The 16,094-nt window shown below is 54.1% G+C and overlaps 2 protein-coding genes and 1 long non-coding RNA gene across 15 annotated transcripts in view; 1 reads left to right on the top strand and 2 right to left on the bottom strand.

The window, feature by feature from the left end:
- Agrn (agrin) overlaps nucleotides 1-12,146 on the bottom strand; it is a 32,244-nt gene extending 20,098 nt beyond the window's left edge. For 6 of the 12 annotated variants that reach the window (XR_390724.2, XR_881417.3, XM_011250176.2 and 3 more), the window contains exons 1-2: nucleotides 11,827-12,145; nucleotides 9,857-10,118 (exon numbers count right to left, since the gene is read on the bottom strand). Coding sequence is in view for 9 of the 12 variants with exons in the window: in XM_011250176.2 (XP_011248478.1) it covers nucleotides 9,857-10,118; nucleotides 11,827-12,033 (469 nt within the window). In the remaining 3 variants the exon portion in view is untranslated. Of the gene's footprint in view, nucleotides 1-163; nucleotides 3,340-4,780; nucleotides 5,590-7,138; nucleotides 7,202-9,856; nucleotides 10,119-11,826 lie in introns of those variants that run through there. The other 6 variants (NM_001369027.1, XM_006538491.2, NM_021604.3 and 3 more) reach the window with 6 other exon arrangements.
- Nucleotides 712-14,116, top strand: Gm46878. Of its 2 annotated transcripts, XR_003955191.1 has the most exons (4): nucleotides 779-866; nucleotides 4,805-4,919; nucleotides 6,803-6,998; nucleotides 13,131-14,116. It is a non-coding gene; the product is annotated as a predicted gene, 46878 (long non-coding RNA). The 2 variants fall into 2 exon arrangements; XR_001784520.2 differs by lacking the exon at nucleotides 13,131-14,116 and having other exon boundaries at nucleotides 712-866; nucleotides 6,803-11,209.
- Nucleotides 14,037-15,431, bottom strand: Isg15 (ISG15 ubiquitin-like modifier). The gene is made up of 2 exons (NM_015783.3): nucleotides 15,319-15,431; nucleotides 14,037-14,679 (listed from the first exon to the last, which is right to left on the bottom strand). The coding sequence occupies exons 1-2, from the start codon at nucleotides 15,319-15,321 to the stop codon at nucleotides 14,197-14,199; spliced, it is 486 nt and encodes a 161-aa protein (NP_056598.2). The 5' UTR covers nucleotides 15,322-15,431; the 3' UTR covers nucleotides 14,037-14,196.
- Nucleotides 15,432-16,094: the final 663 nt, after the last annotated feature.

The following is a 16,094-nucleotide window of genomic DNA, read 5'->3' on the forward strand; positions in this document are numbered from 1 at the left end:
GGAATAGGTTGTCACAGGCCAGGGATCTGGTATGACCTATTCAATACCCACAAGCAAAAGCCGCCCTTCCGCAGCAACCCCAGGCTTTGATTTGACGCCGCCTTCCCGAAACCCTTGGTAACTGAGATGAGGGGCTCAGTGAGGTACACCAGCAGCCACGTACAGTTGCTGAGGAAAAGCAGCACCGCAAAGCCCAACGTAGAAGTAGCCAAGAGGATCAAGCAGATGTTGCAGGGGATCATGAAGTACCGAACCAGCACGGAGGCACCAGGCTGCTGCCTGGGTCTGTGTTCCAGTGGCAGAGGAGGCATGATACGGCTCTAGCCCAGTCCCTGGGGGTGTGGGGCGTTCTTATGGAGGGCCTTTAGGCCTCTTCGGAGCTACTCCCCCCATGCTGGGTGCTCTGGAGCAGCAGATGGCAGCTGTGATAGCAAAGTTTAGCCAGTTGTGGCTAGGGGAGCACCGGGCCCTCTCCCCAGCCCTCCAGGCTCATGGCAGGAGATAAGAAGAATTCTCTCCAAGTAGAAATCCCAAATGTGAGCTCAGATGCAGGCAAAAGATGATGGAGAGCCAACGCAACCCCTGTTGGTTACAAGTCTTCTGCCCACTAGCCAGTGTCGTCCTCTGTCTCCCTGTGGTCTGCACTGCAGGAAAGGCCCCAGAGACCAGGGGCGCCGGTGCAGGGCCTGTCTGCTCCTGCCTGGCAGAGGCGGGGAACACGATGGCAGCGGCGGCGGGAGGAGCAAAGGCTTTGGAGAGAGAATAAAGAACCGCGGAGGCGCCTGCCCACCTCCAGCAGCAGTGGCAGCGGCGGCGGCGGCGGCGGCAGGCAGTGAAGCTCTTCTCGTCTTCGCTGGGCTGGGGCAGTGAGTGAGGGGCGAGGGAAGCCGAGGGGCGGGGGCGGTGAGCAGAGACAAAGGAGGATGTCTCTGGGGACTCTAGCGTCCACAGGGAGTCGCAGTTGGTAGCAAAGAGCCTGGGGTGGATTAAGACCAGGATGCAAAGTGGACAAAAGGGGCCGAGCAGCTTCGGGTAGAGGTAGAAGCCTGGGGAAGGTTGGTGGTGGTGCTGGTAAGAGGGCAGGAAGCAAGGGAGGGACAAGCAATGGGAGGGCAAAGGAGCTGGAAACTGGAGGACAGGGGAGCAGTAGGAGTGGGTTAAGTGTTGTCACAGGGGAGCAGAGGTTGAGCCTAGAAACAAGGTGGTTGCTTGCCATATAGAGCCATTGAGGACGGTGGGAGGCAGGAGGCAGCCAAGTGGGAGGGTCTGCAGGGACTGCTGTGTGGGCAGAGACGTCCTCCTTCATCACTCCTAATGCCTGGCTGCGCTGAGAGGTTCCTGCATCACCTCCACTGGGGACTTGGGCCTGAAGGAAGCACTAAATTCTGAGATTTGGTTTGTTTGTGCTTATACATGCCATTGTGCCAGTGCCTGTGTAGTTTCTGCTCCTGCAAGCTCTGCCCTGGTGTGAGTGGGGTCCCCAAGTGGTATGTAAGATGCTCAAGTGGGTACAAGCTGGAGAGTGCGGTAATGGGTAAATAAATCGCCCCCTACCTTTCCTCTGTAATTGAAAACAACACCTCAAACCCCCAATTCACTCAACTCCCCAGCAATGAAAAAACATGGAAATAGCTGTGAAACTCTTGCCATCCCTTGACCCTAAGCCTGGAGCACACCCCAGCCCTCAAGCTACTTTGCAAACTCCAGCAGGGCCACCCGAGGCAAAGTGTTTGGGATGGAGCCACAGTTCACCGAGGCCCAGGGAAGGGGCTCCTTTCCCGGCCTTGCTGGTAAAGACCCCCAGCCCAGGTATCCGCAAACTTGGGGAGCGTGCCCATTCTCCACCATCCCCACGTCTTCATCTCAGCTGAAATCACCCAAATAGCTGCATACCACACAACTGGCTTTCACCCACAGGTACAGAGTACCCACAACTCAAGATTCAAATCAGGCTTCAGTACCAGGAAGTCCAACTTTTCAGCCACCCGCGGTGACTCTCAAACCTCATCTCAGTACATCTAGAAAGCCACATCTCTCTCTACCAGGAGCCACTGGCCAATCTGTGGGGTTCCTCTGTCCCATCCAGCCCTTCCCAGGGCCCTAAGACCCTACACTCACTGCACACTGACTGGAAACTGCCCCATTTCCGTATTACCTACAGGTGAAACCTCTCTGAGGCTCTCTGCCCAGACACTTGGTGCCCTCATTGTGCCCTTTGATCTGTCAGTCAGGTTTCTCAGCCCTAGTCGGTAACACTCTACCTTCTCAACCCTTTGCATCTCCTGGCCAGGCATAAAGTGCCATCCTCCACTGGGCCATTCACTCACCGCCTATGATAAGAGGTTTTCCATCACTTGTGGCCCCAAATTCACTCTTCTAATGGAATCTTATAGGAAACTTCAAAATAAAGCATGGTTTGAGCCCCATACTTGTAGTCTAGGAGAGCATGAGATCGACTTACGGGAAACCTCTCAGAGATTGCCTTACCCTCTCCTCAGGAGAGCTCTGACCCTAAATACTTTCTCCTTGATCCTGGAACTGTCTGTGGCACAGAAGTAGTCTCTGGGATGCTACCAGGAATAGGGTCTGAGTTCTAAGCTCCAGGGGCAGGGTTTGGCATAGAAAAGGCAAGAGAACTTAGGAGATCTCAGCACAGGCCATAAATAATAAGTTATTTCTCTGCCGCCAGTGAAATGAGCCAATTCAAACCAGATTAGATTATATTAAATGCAGGTTTATTGAGAAGCTGCTCTCAGGCAAGTTCATTGGCCCCAAGGACCAAGACCAGGGGAGTTACCATGGGAAGAGATGGGGGAGGGAAAGAGAAATAGAAGGGGTACACGCATGCTCCCAGAGAGAGAAGAGACCAAACTGTCTGGGTTAGATAGGGAGGAGCCTCCTGGGGAGGGCAGCCTAGTCCCCAGGCTGGAAAATTCAGGGTTGTCTGTAGGGTATGTCAGGTAGAGACTGAAGGATGCTGGGAAAACTTGGAGGGCAGGTCTGCTTTGATATGTAAAATATGAACCTCAGTCCTTTGGGTCTTAAACATCTTCTGTTTGCCTCATCCCACAGAAAGTGCCAGAAAACAAGTACCCCAGGCAATACCCAGCACAATACTATAGTATACGTTCTTTCAGCCCTGGCATGTCCCAGTGTATAGGAAGCACAGCAACCAGGGTCCTGGAGACCTGGGGCCCACGGGGAGTAGGAACCCTGGGCAAGGGCTGGCAGAAGCCGCCATTGATCTTGGGAAATTTCCTGTACGTAGCCTTTGCCTAACCCCTTTCATCAAGCAGAAACCCTGAGATCTGCCACTGTAGATGTCTCAATAGGAACATTTTTTCAGTGCTCAGAGGGGGCTCTAGTCAGCTGTGGGCAACACTGGAATGGAGCTCAAGGTCTGTTGGGCCTAGCCATGGGAAAAGGAACTAAGCGGGCAGCCTGGCCCCACCAAACCCCAGTCAGTGTCTGAGCCCCCTGCAGGGGCAGGATGCCTTCAAAAAAACAAAGAGCCTTTGAGGCTCCAGGCCGGTGGGGGGAGGGGAGCACAGGCTACTGGAGTTATTTTGGGATCTTTAGACAAAATCACTCAGCCTAGACTGCCCTGGCAGACTCATGCCCAGGAATGAACAGGATGCTGGTCCAGCCTTACCCCTTTGCGTTCACACCCTACCAACACACAACCACAGATATGAGCCAAGACATTAAGTACTCCTGCTTTCCAGCAGTCACTCAAGCTTGAAGGCACTGCATCTCCCACCTGACACACTAGACATTCTTTGTGTAGCACAAAGCTTGTCCCTCACCCCCAGGCATAATGGGTGTGGCCCCTGCTCTGGCTTTCTCAGGACCAGAGGCGGTTGGGGGATGGGGCCTAGCGAAGGTTCAGAGTCCACTGTTAGCTCTGTTAGCTCGCTGGTCCCATTCTCACACAGAGACCATTCTCCCTTTCTAGCGGCCTTCACTCCCGTAGAAAAGAAGGCAGAGTTAGGGGGTACAGGACTGAAAGGAGCCCGAGGACCAAGCTGCCTTTCTGGATATTTAGCACACATTCAATTCCCCAATGCACAGGTCTCGCCCCGAAAGCAGACATGCCTACCCTCTGACCTCTAGTCAGGCTTGGGTGGAGCCCACCTGTTCTCTTTGGTTTTGGGGATTTCTAGGCTCAGGTTAATGGATGTCCTTGATGGACTTAGCTCTGGCTGCCCTAGTCAGGGCAGGACTCAGATGCCTGGCCTCAAACTGCACCTTAACTTTTCTCTCTCCCCATTTCCCCTCAGTCTTAGACAATAAGCACTTCACAGCAGGACCGAGGTACTCAGCCTGGCCAGTGTGAAGAGGCCTCCAGAGTTCCTCTTGCTAGATTCACGCCTAAGGTCAGATATGTGCCCACCCACACACTAGACAGTTATCCTGTTCGGCAAGGCGGCTGGATTAAATGAAAACGTGAGACACAATAGGGCTTTTAGGCAGCCAGTATGCTACCAGGTTGCCGTTCCCCCTTCCTTGGCTGGCTAGGCTCCTCAACCTAAACTGTTCTCGCAAACTAAGTACCAAAAGGCTTTATGGTGGTTTCAAATGAAGGTCAGAAGGGTTGAGTGAAATTTGCACATCGACCAAGTGATGAGTGAGGCCAGAGCAGTCACAGGGTCAGACACTTGGATGGAGAGTCTCAACCTTTTAAATCTGAAGAATTCCACCATGGGCCAGAATTTCCAGAATGACCAAGAGCTGCCAGCTGAGCAGATATGGGTGAAATGGCAGTGAGGGCAGGGACATTCATGTAGTCTCTTCTGCCCCTTAGGTATACCCAAACTCGGCTTTGCCAGGCCCTGCATATCTCCAGAAGGAAATGGAAGAACACGGATCAGCGCTTGGTGACTCAGGAGACCTTGGCATCCCTGCTTTATACTCCCCGTGTAAGTGAGAGACATCAGATATGGGGAGGGGTAAACACAGCAAGGGTTCTATGGCCCAAAGCCACAGGCTTAGTCCAGAAGGCTTCATGGAGGTGGTGGGCAGCCAGGTCTTAGGATGAGAAGGTAAGGCAGAAAGGAGGGAACAAGACAGACCCGGAAAGGAAGGAGGCTGAGGCAAGCAAGAAGGAAGGTGCTTGGGACCCGCAGATAGCTAAGAAGGGCAGCCCAGAAAGGGATCGGCTTGCTTTCTCAGTCAGGGGGACAGGCTGCGGGAGAAGGGTTTTTAATACTTTCTTTGCCTCACACACACAGCATCTTTACCACACAACCACCTACCGTTCCTTTCATTCACCTCTCTCTCAACTCAGCTTCTTAAGAGGCCCACAAAACACCAGCAAGGCCATTGAGTTGGCAGCCACGGCAGATGCCTCATGAAGCCTATGGGGAATGGCTGTAGCGTGGTGGTGATTTGACCCAGGCGAGAAGGAACTGGTGGAATCGATGATGGATGACACCACAGGCCACTCCTCATAGCTGATGGCTTCTTTCCCAGAACAGGGGACAGATACCTCAATCCTCCTTCCAATATGGTGTTTGTGCTGTTCTTCCATATGTGCTGGAAGCTCACTTGTGGGTACAGGGCACAACGCTAGCCTAGATCTTCTGGGACCTGGGAAGTGATGGTCAAGGGAGCTCTCAAACTGACCTCAGGCTAGCAACAGATACAGGGCAGAGGGGAGGAAGGGCTGCTGTCAGCTTCAGGGTCTAGCAGGCTTGTAAAGGTCACTGACCAAGTTCCCTGGTCACCTGTCTTTACAGCAGCCCACCAAACACATCCCTCATTTTCAATGTTTGCAATCCACCTCAGTCATGCCTAGAGGCAGAGCTCACAAATGGCATCCCTGCCTCTCCAGTAGGGACCCGGACAGAACCAACAGCAAACCGATGTTGAGGCTCACATGCACGTGAGGACAGCATCTAGTACCTGAGTACTGAAATATAAACCCAGGAAAAACCAGACAGTGAGAACTACCCCACCCCCAACTGCAGGCCTAGGCATACACATCTACGTGAAGTCCACACAGCTGGAAACAGCCTTAGCCTGAAAGGACTGAGTCTACCAACTTCCCTGCTTCCAGGCCTGGGAGAGAAGAGGCCATCTCTAGTCCCTGGTAAATTGCCCCTGCAGGGGGCCTTCCTCAAGAGGAAATTCTCAGGACTGGTGCAGAGGAGGAGAGAACATGAAATCCCTTCATCTCTGGGTCTTCCACCATAGATCTTGACAGTTGTCCCTGCTTCCAACACAGGTCACACACAGGCCTACGCCTGAGCCTCAGAAGGAGGTACCCGGGGCATAGAGACCTCTTCTTGTTAGTAACTATAGCAGATGAGAATTACTATGACAACTGTTGTGGTAGCCCCTCGTCCAGCCCACCCAGGCTTCAATGGCTTAAGTCTCTATCTTGACCCTGAGGTAAACAGCGGATCTGTGTCTCACAGGAGGAGGAAAAGACAGCTGTTTGCCACCCTCTTGTGACTTCTGCCTCATAGCAGTCAGGCAGAGGCAGCAATAGAGGGTCCTTACCAATCAGGGATACAGGACCTCTGTGGTCCCGAGTGTGTCCTCCACCTCCTCTCTATTTTCATCCTATTCTTTCCTCCCTTAGCTTTAGGAACTGCTGAGTAGCTGGACTGGATTGGGGTAGCCTCAGACCTGGGTCAATGTCTCAGTCTCCCAATTCCTCAAGTCTGCAATAGGAATCCCACACCCACAGGACCTGCTTTGAGGGCTCAAGCATGTGGGAGTGGAATTTGCTTTGTCCAGAAAAATCCATGTAGACAGAAGTGGTTTCAAAACACTCCTTCCCATTTCTCATTCACAGAAGCTCCTCACAGATCCCTTCACCCCGGATCCTCCATCACAAATCTTATCAACTCTCCCAGCGTCTCCGGGTGGGGATGGAAGAGTAGGATGGGTGTAGAAAAAGTCGAAAGTAACTCCCACCAGCTCAGTCTTCATTACTGCCTAAAGGGAGGCCACTTCCACAGAGCCAACAGTACCCTGCCTGTCACTCACCCGTAAGTAAGCCCTCCTCTTCCTTTAGTTCCAGCAAGCAAAGCCCACCCAAGGCTGCCTTGAGCCCAGAAATGAGACAAGTCCATTCCTGTAGCCAACTTCCTACTAGAGCTCCCTGGCATGGAAGAGAGCCTTTCCCTACCTGGGCAGGCCCTTCTCTGGGCAAGAAGCAGTAGGATAACAAGCAGCCTCCAGCTCTAGCAGCCTCCAGCCCGGACCTGCCTTGGGGCGGAGCCGGCAAAGGACTCTGGGTGGAGTAGCAGAGCAGTAGAGAACCTGGAGTCCAAAGGGAGAGCCACCTCCCCTTCAGCAGAAGGAATGTGGGGGAGGTGAGAAGGAACTGTGGCCATGGGAGTCTAAGTGTCGCCTGGAGGGCAGTCCTTCCAACAGTCTAGGGACTGTCACAACATCCTAGGCAATCCCAGTGCCAGAAGCCAGCCTTACGAGCTCATGCCGCTCTGCCTTGGGACCTGGAGCTCTTCTACTCTGTCCTTCTAAAGGCCTGGGACAGCTGATCTAGCAGAGAGTAAGGTCAGAACGTGTCTGGCTAGCTCAGGCCTGACAGTATAGTCACCGAGACCCCAGCTTCAGAGTTGGGAAGGGCCAGGCTAGTCAGCTGCCAGGTTCAATCAACCCTGGCCCCCTGCCCTGTCCTTGTGCCAGGTACTGGCTGGAATAGACAACACTTCCTTTCTCTGCTCCTGGCTCTTAGTGGGGAAGTACAGGTCCCCAGCCAAGCTTGTGTCTCTCCTGGGGGCTTCAGAGAAGGGCCAGTTCAATTTTCTCTAGCAATGGGGTGAGGATAATAATGGGCCTATGCTCAGTAAAAGGATTCTCCACTTCCCTGACAAAACTTTATCAGAGTGAGTGGTCCCTTTCCAGAAGGAGCAGCAGCCACTCCTGCCCACAGGTGATGCAAAGGGAAGGGCACATACCTGCCCCAGCTATGCCAGGAATGTGGCTCCCCAGGCAGAGGACCGGAGGAGCCTTTCTGGGGTGGGGGAGGGGCTGGCTGGCAGGGGGGTGTTCCTGGAGTGAACAAGAGGTCAGGAGTAGCCCAGACTTCACCCAGTTCTCAGTGGGGGAGGGGTAGAGTAGGCGTCCTGGGGGAAGAACTGGAAGTCAGGTTGGTGGGTTGAGCTTGCTGAGGATCTAGGATGAGGTTGATAAGCCTCAGATCACCTACAGATCAGGAAATGGAGCCACCTTCAGAGGTGTAGGCAAGAGATGTCTCAGTTCCATCCTAGATCCTAAGTTCTGACGCCTCCTTGGGTGTTCTGACAACTCACCCTGCGGCACTCTGGTCTGCTTTCAAAACAGATTCTACGGAACATTTCAGGCTTCTTAATAGTGGGGCCCAGGCGTCGTGCCCTACGCCCCCCCTGTACCTCTCACACACCTTAAAGCACCTCTTCAGCCTCCCTGGCTCTATCTACTACTTAAGAGTCTTCAGTCCCATATCTGTCATCCTGCGCCTTCCCTTCCCACTCCTGGGCTCTGGTTAAATGCTGGTCTCTGAGTCTTAGGAGCGAAGTATTCCTAGGGTCAGCCACGCACAAGTGCACAGGAGGGAGGCCTCCTTTCCATGGTTCTTCTTCCCAGCGGTCCTGCTCCAGATGGGCTCTGCCAGCACCAAAGCCAGAGGGTAGCATGGGCATCGGTGGCTTTGATGAGAGGCTAAACCTTGTTCTGTATAGGCTGAACACCCTACCCTGACCTCTGATCTCAGGGGAAGTCCTCAGTTACTGAGTCACAGACCCTCAAGCTACTAGATACACCCGGCTATTAATGATTCACCCTCTTAATCTTGTAGGGACAAAGGACTATGGTTCCTCCTCAGCCCCCTAAACACCCCAAGTTGACATATCTATCTTTGGCCTCACATACACATCTCCCCCACTTTTCCTGCCCCCCAGTTTCCCAGAGCACGAGCTTCCATAGTACTAGAATCTCTGGTTCTTCTCTAGTTAGGGTCTCAGAGCCCAGAAGCGGCCAAACCTGGCTGAGAGGCCACAGGGCTCCATTCCGGCCCTGCCCCTCCTATACTGATTTCCCTAAGACCAGCATAGAGACAGGGTTCCAGAGATACCGCTCAAGTGTCAAGCCAGCATCAAAGTAGAAAGAGACAGGCCATTTAAGTCTTCCGGCAAACACATCACATCAGAGGACCAGAGGTCGTGACCCTTGCCATTGCTCTGAAAAGGAAGTTTCAGTCCCCAGCCCTACAACCCTTCCAGCCAGCCATGAGGTAACAGAGTGCAGTAGTAGCAAGGAAAAAAAGCATTCGTTACCACATTTACCCCCAAAGGTGTCAGCCACCAACTGGGGGTGTACTGAAGAAGAGAGAGGGGAGACCTGGATGGCAAGGTAATTCTGTTCACCTTCAAGAGGATGGCAGTATAATCCCACAAACTGTGTGCCTCTGGAACACACAGGAGAGTTCTCCACCTTCCAATCCCCTGTGCCTAGCCAATCCAACCAGATGTTTAGAGGTCTGTAGGAATAAGTGGTATGCATTTACCTGCTCCCAGTTTCCATAGAAAAGGATCTTTGAAGGGGGAGTGTAGAGTGCTGAGGGAAAAAGGAAGACAAAGCAGAGACACCTGTCTGTTTTCAGGACAGCAGCCTTTTTGTTTATGGCTCCAAGACCAAACAAAGAGCTAACATCAGAGCTTGGGGTTTTTCAATCTGTGTGGCTAGAGAAGGAGCTAGGAGCAATAACGCATCACAGGTAGGCGGCGGGGTGATGGTTTACTCTCCTGCCCACGGCAAGCTCTCCTCTGCACCCCACCCTGATCCCATAAATTTCTGTCACTATCAGCAAGCCACTGGCCCTTAAAGGAACACTCTCACCACGCACCTTCTACACAGAACTCCACCTCTTCCAGGTTCCGCAAAGTGATCCGCATAAGGCTGGAGTTGAGCATCAACTCATTCTTGTGGGCTGGCCACAGGTAGGGTGGTGCTGGGTTCACAAAGAAGATTCTAGTGTCCCCGGTGGACACCTGGTTGTCGCAGATGAGGGGGTCTCCAAAGCCACCAATTACCACCTTGTTGCCACCATCCAGCAGGCTCTCTTGGGCCACCACATCTTTGCCTTTCAAGTACCGCCACACTCGAACCTGAGCGGACATGGAAGTAAAAGTGTATTGGTCCTATGAGGACAGGGTTGCAGGCTGGACACCTGGACCCTTCCCCCTCTCTGGTCTCACTAGCTCAAGCCAATGTGCACAGTGAACCCCAGCCTTGGGCAGAGATGTTCCAAGGCTGCAGTGCAGTAGACACCTACTGGATTCAGGATGACATAAGAAGGCTAACAATCATCTAACCATCTAACAATTGTCCCACCTCAGGTCTATCCAGCCCAAGTCCAACTCTAAGGGTCCAGTCAGGACCAGACACTTTAGGTGAAAGGACTTAAGAGCAAGATCCCAGCTGGGATCTTCACAGCCTTGTGTGGGCCAACACCTCTCCCAGGAAGTAAAGACCCACTTCTTTGCTCCATAGTCTGCCTGAGTCTGTGCAGCGAGGCAGCTCTGAGCCACAAAGTCAAGTTTGGGCAATGCAAGTCAGCCCCACCCTCCACCTCCTTATTTAGGGCCCCGAGGGCACCCTTTCTGACAGACATGGCTGGAAGATGTAGCCCGCAGCGCCCACAGGATAAGTCCAGGGCCCCCAGACACTTTTTGGAAAGGATTTCTAGGAAGGAGCCCCTTATTGAGGCGCTCTGGGGATTTGGGGTTCTGGAATGGAGGGAGCAAAAAAGACAATGGGCAGCTTTTCCACCTGCCTAGCTCCTGCGAGACACCTAAGACTTGCAGCACCTAAAGAACTTTATCTACCTGCGCCCCCCACCCCCAACTATTGTGGGAGATAACCCAAAGGGGGAAAGCTCACAGTTCTCACACCTCCCCCACCCCAGCCACACCCAGGAGCAGCGGGGAGGAAGTCGGGAAAATCCTGCAGGGACTTGGCAAAGTGCCTCGGCAGGGAGAGGAGGGGGCCCAGCGGGGGGATCCCATGAACACACGGTACTCTGAAGGAAGTCACCATCCTTCTCATTCCCAAAGAGTAAGAACAAATCCTGTTTCCAGCGAAGCGATTTGAGGGACGAGGAGAACCAGCAACGGATATTCCGAGGGTATCGACCCCATACCTATTCCAAGGTGCTCTCAAATTCAGCTGCAGTTGAAACAGAGCTAATTCTACCGTATGGCAGGAGAAACCCAGTCCTTTGAGCCCCTGCGCCTCGAGCACAGGAAACTCAGCCACAGCCCTCTGCCCATTTCTCTGCTCCGGCTCGGACACGCGTTCGCTGCAGCACCTTACGCAGGCTCCCCGGGTTGCAGATTAGACCACACACCCCTGACTCCCTGCAGACCACCCCTCGCCCTGGTAAAGGCCTCGCCACAGGTCGACTTCGTCCCCCCTCGTGCCTCCCCGAGCCCTATTCGTTCCTTTTGGCGAAGGTGTACACTTGTTCCCAACAAGAAAGAGGGGCTCTGGACAAGGGTGGGGGCGGGCACGACAGCAACCGGGGCCTGGACGCCGTGAAAGGAGCCACAGCGGCCCCGCAGTAACTTTCGCACCGAGCGGCGGAGTTTTCCGGGACCCGAGCGCCCCCCCCCCCCGGAGGCTCGGCGGTCGCCGAGGGAGCTCCAGCTGGGGCCGCAGAAACGTGCCGGGTTCGTTCCCACGGCTTGGGGACGGGGTCGCAGCGGGGCGGCCGGCACGCGAAGGGCGGGCCTCGGGGACGGGGACCACGGGGGAGAGGAGCCCCGGGCTGGGAATCCAGAGGGCTGGGTCTCGTGGGGTCCGGCCGGGGCCCACCTTGCAGGAGTAGGTGTGCTGCACCGGGTCCACGTTGAGGATCTCCTCCACTGTGCCGGTGAGCACCACGTTCGCCTCCTCCTCGCGCCGCTCCAAGGCGCGCTCCGGGCACGTCCCGCTGGCGCCCGGCACGGCTGGCGCGGCCGCCGCCAGGAGCAGCAGCAGCGGCAGCAGCGGGGCCGGGAAGCTCAGCCGCGGGCGGACCATGGCGCAGCCCGGAACGGCGGGAGGGAGCCGGGAGAGCGCGCGGGCCGGACCGCTCGGGGGGCAGGACTGGACCGCAGCGCGGCGGAGGAGGAGGGAGGGCGGACGGCGTGGGTGGGGCGGGGACTGGGCGGGGACGGGGCGGGGACGGCGTGGGTGGGGCGGGGACTGGGCGGGGACGGGGCGGGGACTGGGCGGGGACTGGCGGCCCCGCCCCGCCCCCTGAGGGCTCAGCCCGCCCCCCGCTCCCTGCGACCCGCGCGGGCAGCGAACAAAGCCCGGAGACTGCGGCGCCCGCCGAGCTGGGGCGGGGGCTCGGCCGGGTGGGTGGGTGGGTGGCCGCCTTGGGGGAGGGGGAGGCGTCGCGCCGGGGCCCCTCCCCCGTCCGCCTGAACTGTCCTCCCACCGGGAAATGCAGCTGAAGTCAGGTTGATGTATAATCGAGGGGCGACGTGCTGGGAATTCCAAGGGGCTCGCCCGGTCTGCACAGGAGACGCTGGCGGAGCCGGACCTTCCCTTCCCCAGCCTGACGCTAGGGCTGCGCGCAGAGGGCCCCGCGGCTGTCCCGGTGCCACCACAGGCCACGCCCCCTGCCGATGGCCGGTCAGCGGTGACTGTGCCGAATGCGCCCAGACCCGCCCAGTGTGATGCTCCTTGTGGACTTAAGTCTTCTCCAGTCTTGCTACAGAACCGTCCCCGCCCCCTCCGTCTCTCCCTCTGTGGACCAGAGCTTCCCCAGCTTGGCCTGGCTAAGTGCAGGATATAAACCGAGGCCCCCGGGAGCCAAGCTAGCACTAGACCTACAGGAGGTTGAAAGAACGCGCAGGGCGGTGGTGGCGCACTCGGGAGGCAGAGGCAGGTGGATTTCTGAGTTCGAGGCCAGCCTGGTCTACAAAGTGAGTTCCAGGACAGCCAGGGCTACACAGAGAAACCCTGTCTCAAAAAACCAAAAACAAAACAAACAAACCGAGAGAATGGGTGGGGGGGGGGGGGATAGGGGATTTTCTGGATAGCATTTGAAATGTAAGTGAAGAAAAAAATTTTGGAAAAAAAAAAAAACAAAAAAAAAACGAGAGAAGACACTATGCTATCTTCCATAGGCTGTTGAGCCAGAAGCCAGAGTGAAGTGTGAGTGTCAGCAGCTCTTCCTCCTGAGAAAGACTCCACCTTCTGGACCCAGATTTGAGGTCGCATCTACACAGTGGGCTCCAGCGTTGCTAGATCTGGCATCACCTAATCCAGATAAGCACAAACACACCAACCAGAAGGGGGTCTTCTGAGGTTCCACTCAAATTCTCTTAAAGGTCTGAAGGACCACAGAAGGACTTGTACTGACTTGCTTGTGCCCTAAGCGCACTCAAAGGCCCGAGTAAGCTGATAGAGGAAAAGACAAAGAGCCATCAGGCAGAAAGGGGGGTGAAGCTTTTTCAAATTGGGTGCCTCCTATCTGAGACATGATGTCCTTTGTGGACAGATGAGCCTCCAATTACTTGTGCCCATCTAACCTGCCTATAGTGGCCTCTTTATAGCCCCGATGAGGATGAGGTGTACTTGCTAACTACCATGTCCTAAACAGCAGGTGGCTGATTTGAATGGTGAGACCCCATCCTACCCTCTGTGAACTAGTGCAGGTGGGACTAGGAACACATACAAAAGAACACATCACCCTCCTTCACAGCTTACCCAGGTAAGAACATTCCTTCACTGTTCCCAAAGGATCTCAGCAGTTCACTGGTTCCATTAGGAGCCTCATCCTGCTACTGGTAGAAACTGGCCTAACCTGTCCCTGAGCCATATGTAGACATGGGGACATTTTTAGGGCCTGGCTGAGACTAAGGACTGGGTCCCAGCAAAAGTGTCTTTCTCCAGAAGTGAATTAATTACTCAAAGGGTCTGGAAGGGGCATTTCCTCACTAGGCTCTCACTGTGAAATCCTTGTCTCTTAACTTGGCAACCCAGAGCCTTCTCACCATGGATAGAAGGGCATTTCTGGAGAGGGACAAGCAAACAAGAGGCAGAGCTTTTTATTGCATCATCTTTTTTTTTTTTTGATATTTTTTCTAATTAGGTATTTTCCTCGTTTACATTTCCAATGCTATCCCAAAAGTCCTCCATACCCCCCCCCCCATCATCTTTTATAACCAACACTGGCTCTGGATGGGGGCCTTAGGCACACTGGTCCCCTCCCCCACCCCTCAGGCGCAAATGCTTGATCACTGTGCACTGGGGCTTTAGGCCATACTCCCCCAGCAGCTCCTTGTCCTCCATGGGCCTTCCCTCGAAGCTCAGCCAGAACTGGTCTTCGTGGACTTGTTCCCGCTGGGACACCTTCTTCTTAAGCGTGTCTACAGTCTGCGTCAGAAAGACCTCATAGATGTTGCTGTGGCCCCTTTCGTTCCTCACCAGGATGCTCAGAGGCTCGCTGCAGTTCTGTACCACTAGCATCACTGTGCTGCTGGGACCCAGACCCAGACTGGAAAGGGTAAGACCGTCCTGGAGCACTGCAGTTTGGTGGGCCAGGCGCTGCTGGAAAGCCGGCACACCAATCTTCTGGGCAATCTGCTTCTTCAGTTCTGACACCGTCATGGAGTTAGTCACGGACACCAGGAAATCGTTACCCCCCAGCATCTTCACCTTTAGGTCCCAGGCCTGCAAGCATCACATGGATTTAGGAGTGGTTCTCAACCCTCCTAATGCTATGACTCTAATAAAATGTTTCCATTCTTTAATACAGCTCCTGGAGTTGTAGTGACCCCCAACCATAAAACTGCTTTCATCACTACTTCATAACTGGTTTTGCTATATGCAGGATATCTGATATGCGACTCCTGTCAGAAGGTCATTCAGGCCCCCAAAAGGTTCCTGAATCCTTTGGCTGAGAACCACCGGCTTAGCAACTTTGGCTGGGAGTTACTACATGCAAAGCACCAGTCACAGGGCCAGCCCCCACGTCCATCCATGTCCCCCCCCACCCCCACCCCATCCTCTCCTCTATTAGGGGAACCATCCAGGTATATGATACGGAGGCCTCGGTTCTAAAGGGTCCCACAACCATCACATTGTTTCAGTTCACCCATAAAGATAGCCTTCTGGGCCCAGCCTTAAGGGATCTAGAGCTGGTATCTGAGCAAAAGAACCTGCCCCCCCCCCGCCCCCCAGGAGTGAGCTTTAAACAATTATATTCTGTTCTCATACTGTGACTATTCTGTCTCTGGAAGACCCTATCAAGGAATGGAGTAAAGTCAACTAAAATGAAACCCATCTGCCTCTGTCCCAAATTGGACTCACCATTGCTGCAGGCTCTAGCTCTAGGTCCCCTGGAATTAAGGAGTCTGCTTCTGGCTGCTTGCTCTCACAGTCAGAGACTGGATCGACTCTCAGAGTCAGAGACTGGGTCGACTCTTTTAAGTATGAGCTGTGGGTGTGAAGAGGCGGAGTTTCCAGAAACCAGAGCTATTTTCTGTTTCGGTTTCCTTTTCCTACGGCATACCTTAAATGAGTGGGAAAACCAAAACTGAATGAAAAGAAACTGTAGTTGGGAAGGAAAGGGACTGGCTCTCAAGGGTCAAAGCTGTAACCAGGCCTGTGTGCTCTAAAACTCCCTAAACGCCCTTCAGGTCCTTCACAAGGCATGTAAAAGTCAGAATAGGAACGAATAATAGAAAATGTATTTGTCGTTTGTTAGCTTGGAAATTAGTTGTCTTGGAAAATGGCATAATAATTCAGAAACTGCATAACATAGTACCAATCAGAATTGCCCAAAGACAACTGCTATTGGTTATTAGTTTAGAACAATAGTTTTTTTTTGGGGGGGAGGGGCTTGTAGGAAGCATTTCTGTCCTAGAACAGTTTATTAAGACCCTATTGTAGCTGGGCCAGGGCGCACACCTTTGATCCCAGCACCGGGGAAGCAGAGGCAGGTGGATGTCTGAGTTCAGGGCTAGCCTGGTCTACAGAACAAGCACCAAGACTCTGTCTTGAAAAGCCAAGAGAACAAACAAAGTATTGCTCACATCAAGATACATTGAGTCAGATGAGTTTGTTTTTGAAGTAGTCTTTGCTAT

Source organism: Mus musculus, chromosome 4 (assembly GCF_000001635.26).
Source record: "Mus musculus strain C57BL/6J chromosome 4, GRCm38.p6 C57BL/6J".
NCBI classification, from domain to species: Eukaryota; Metazoa; Chordata; class Mammalia; order Rodentia; family Muridae; genus Mus; species Mus musculus.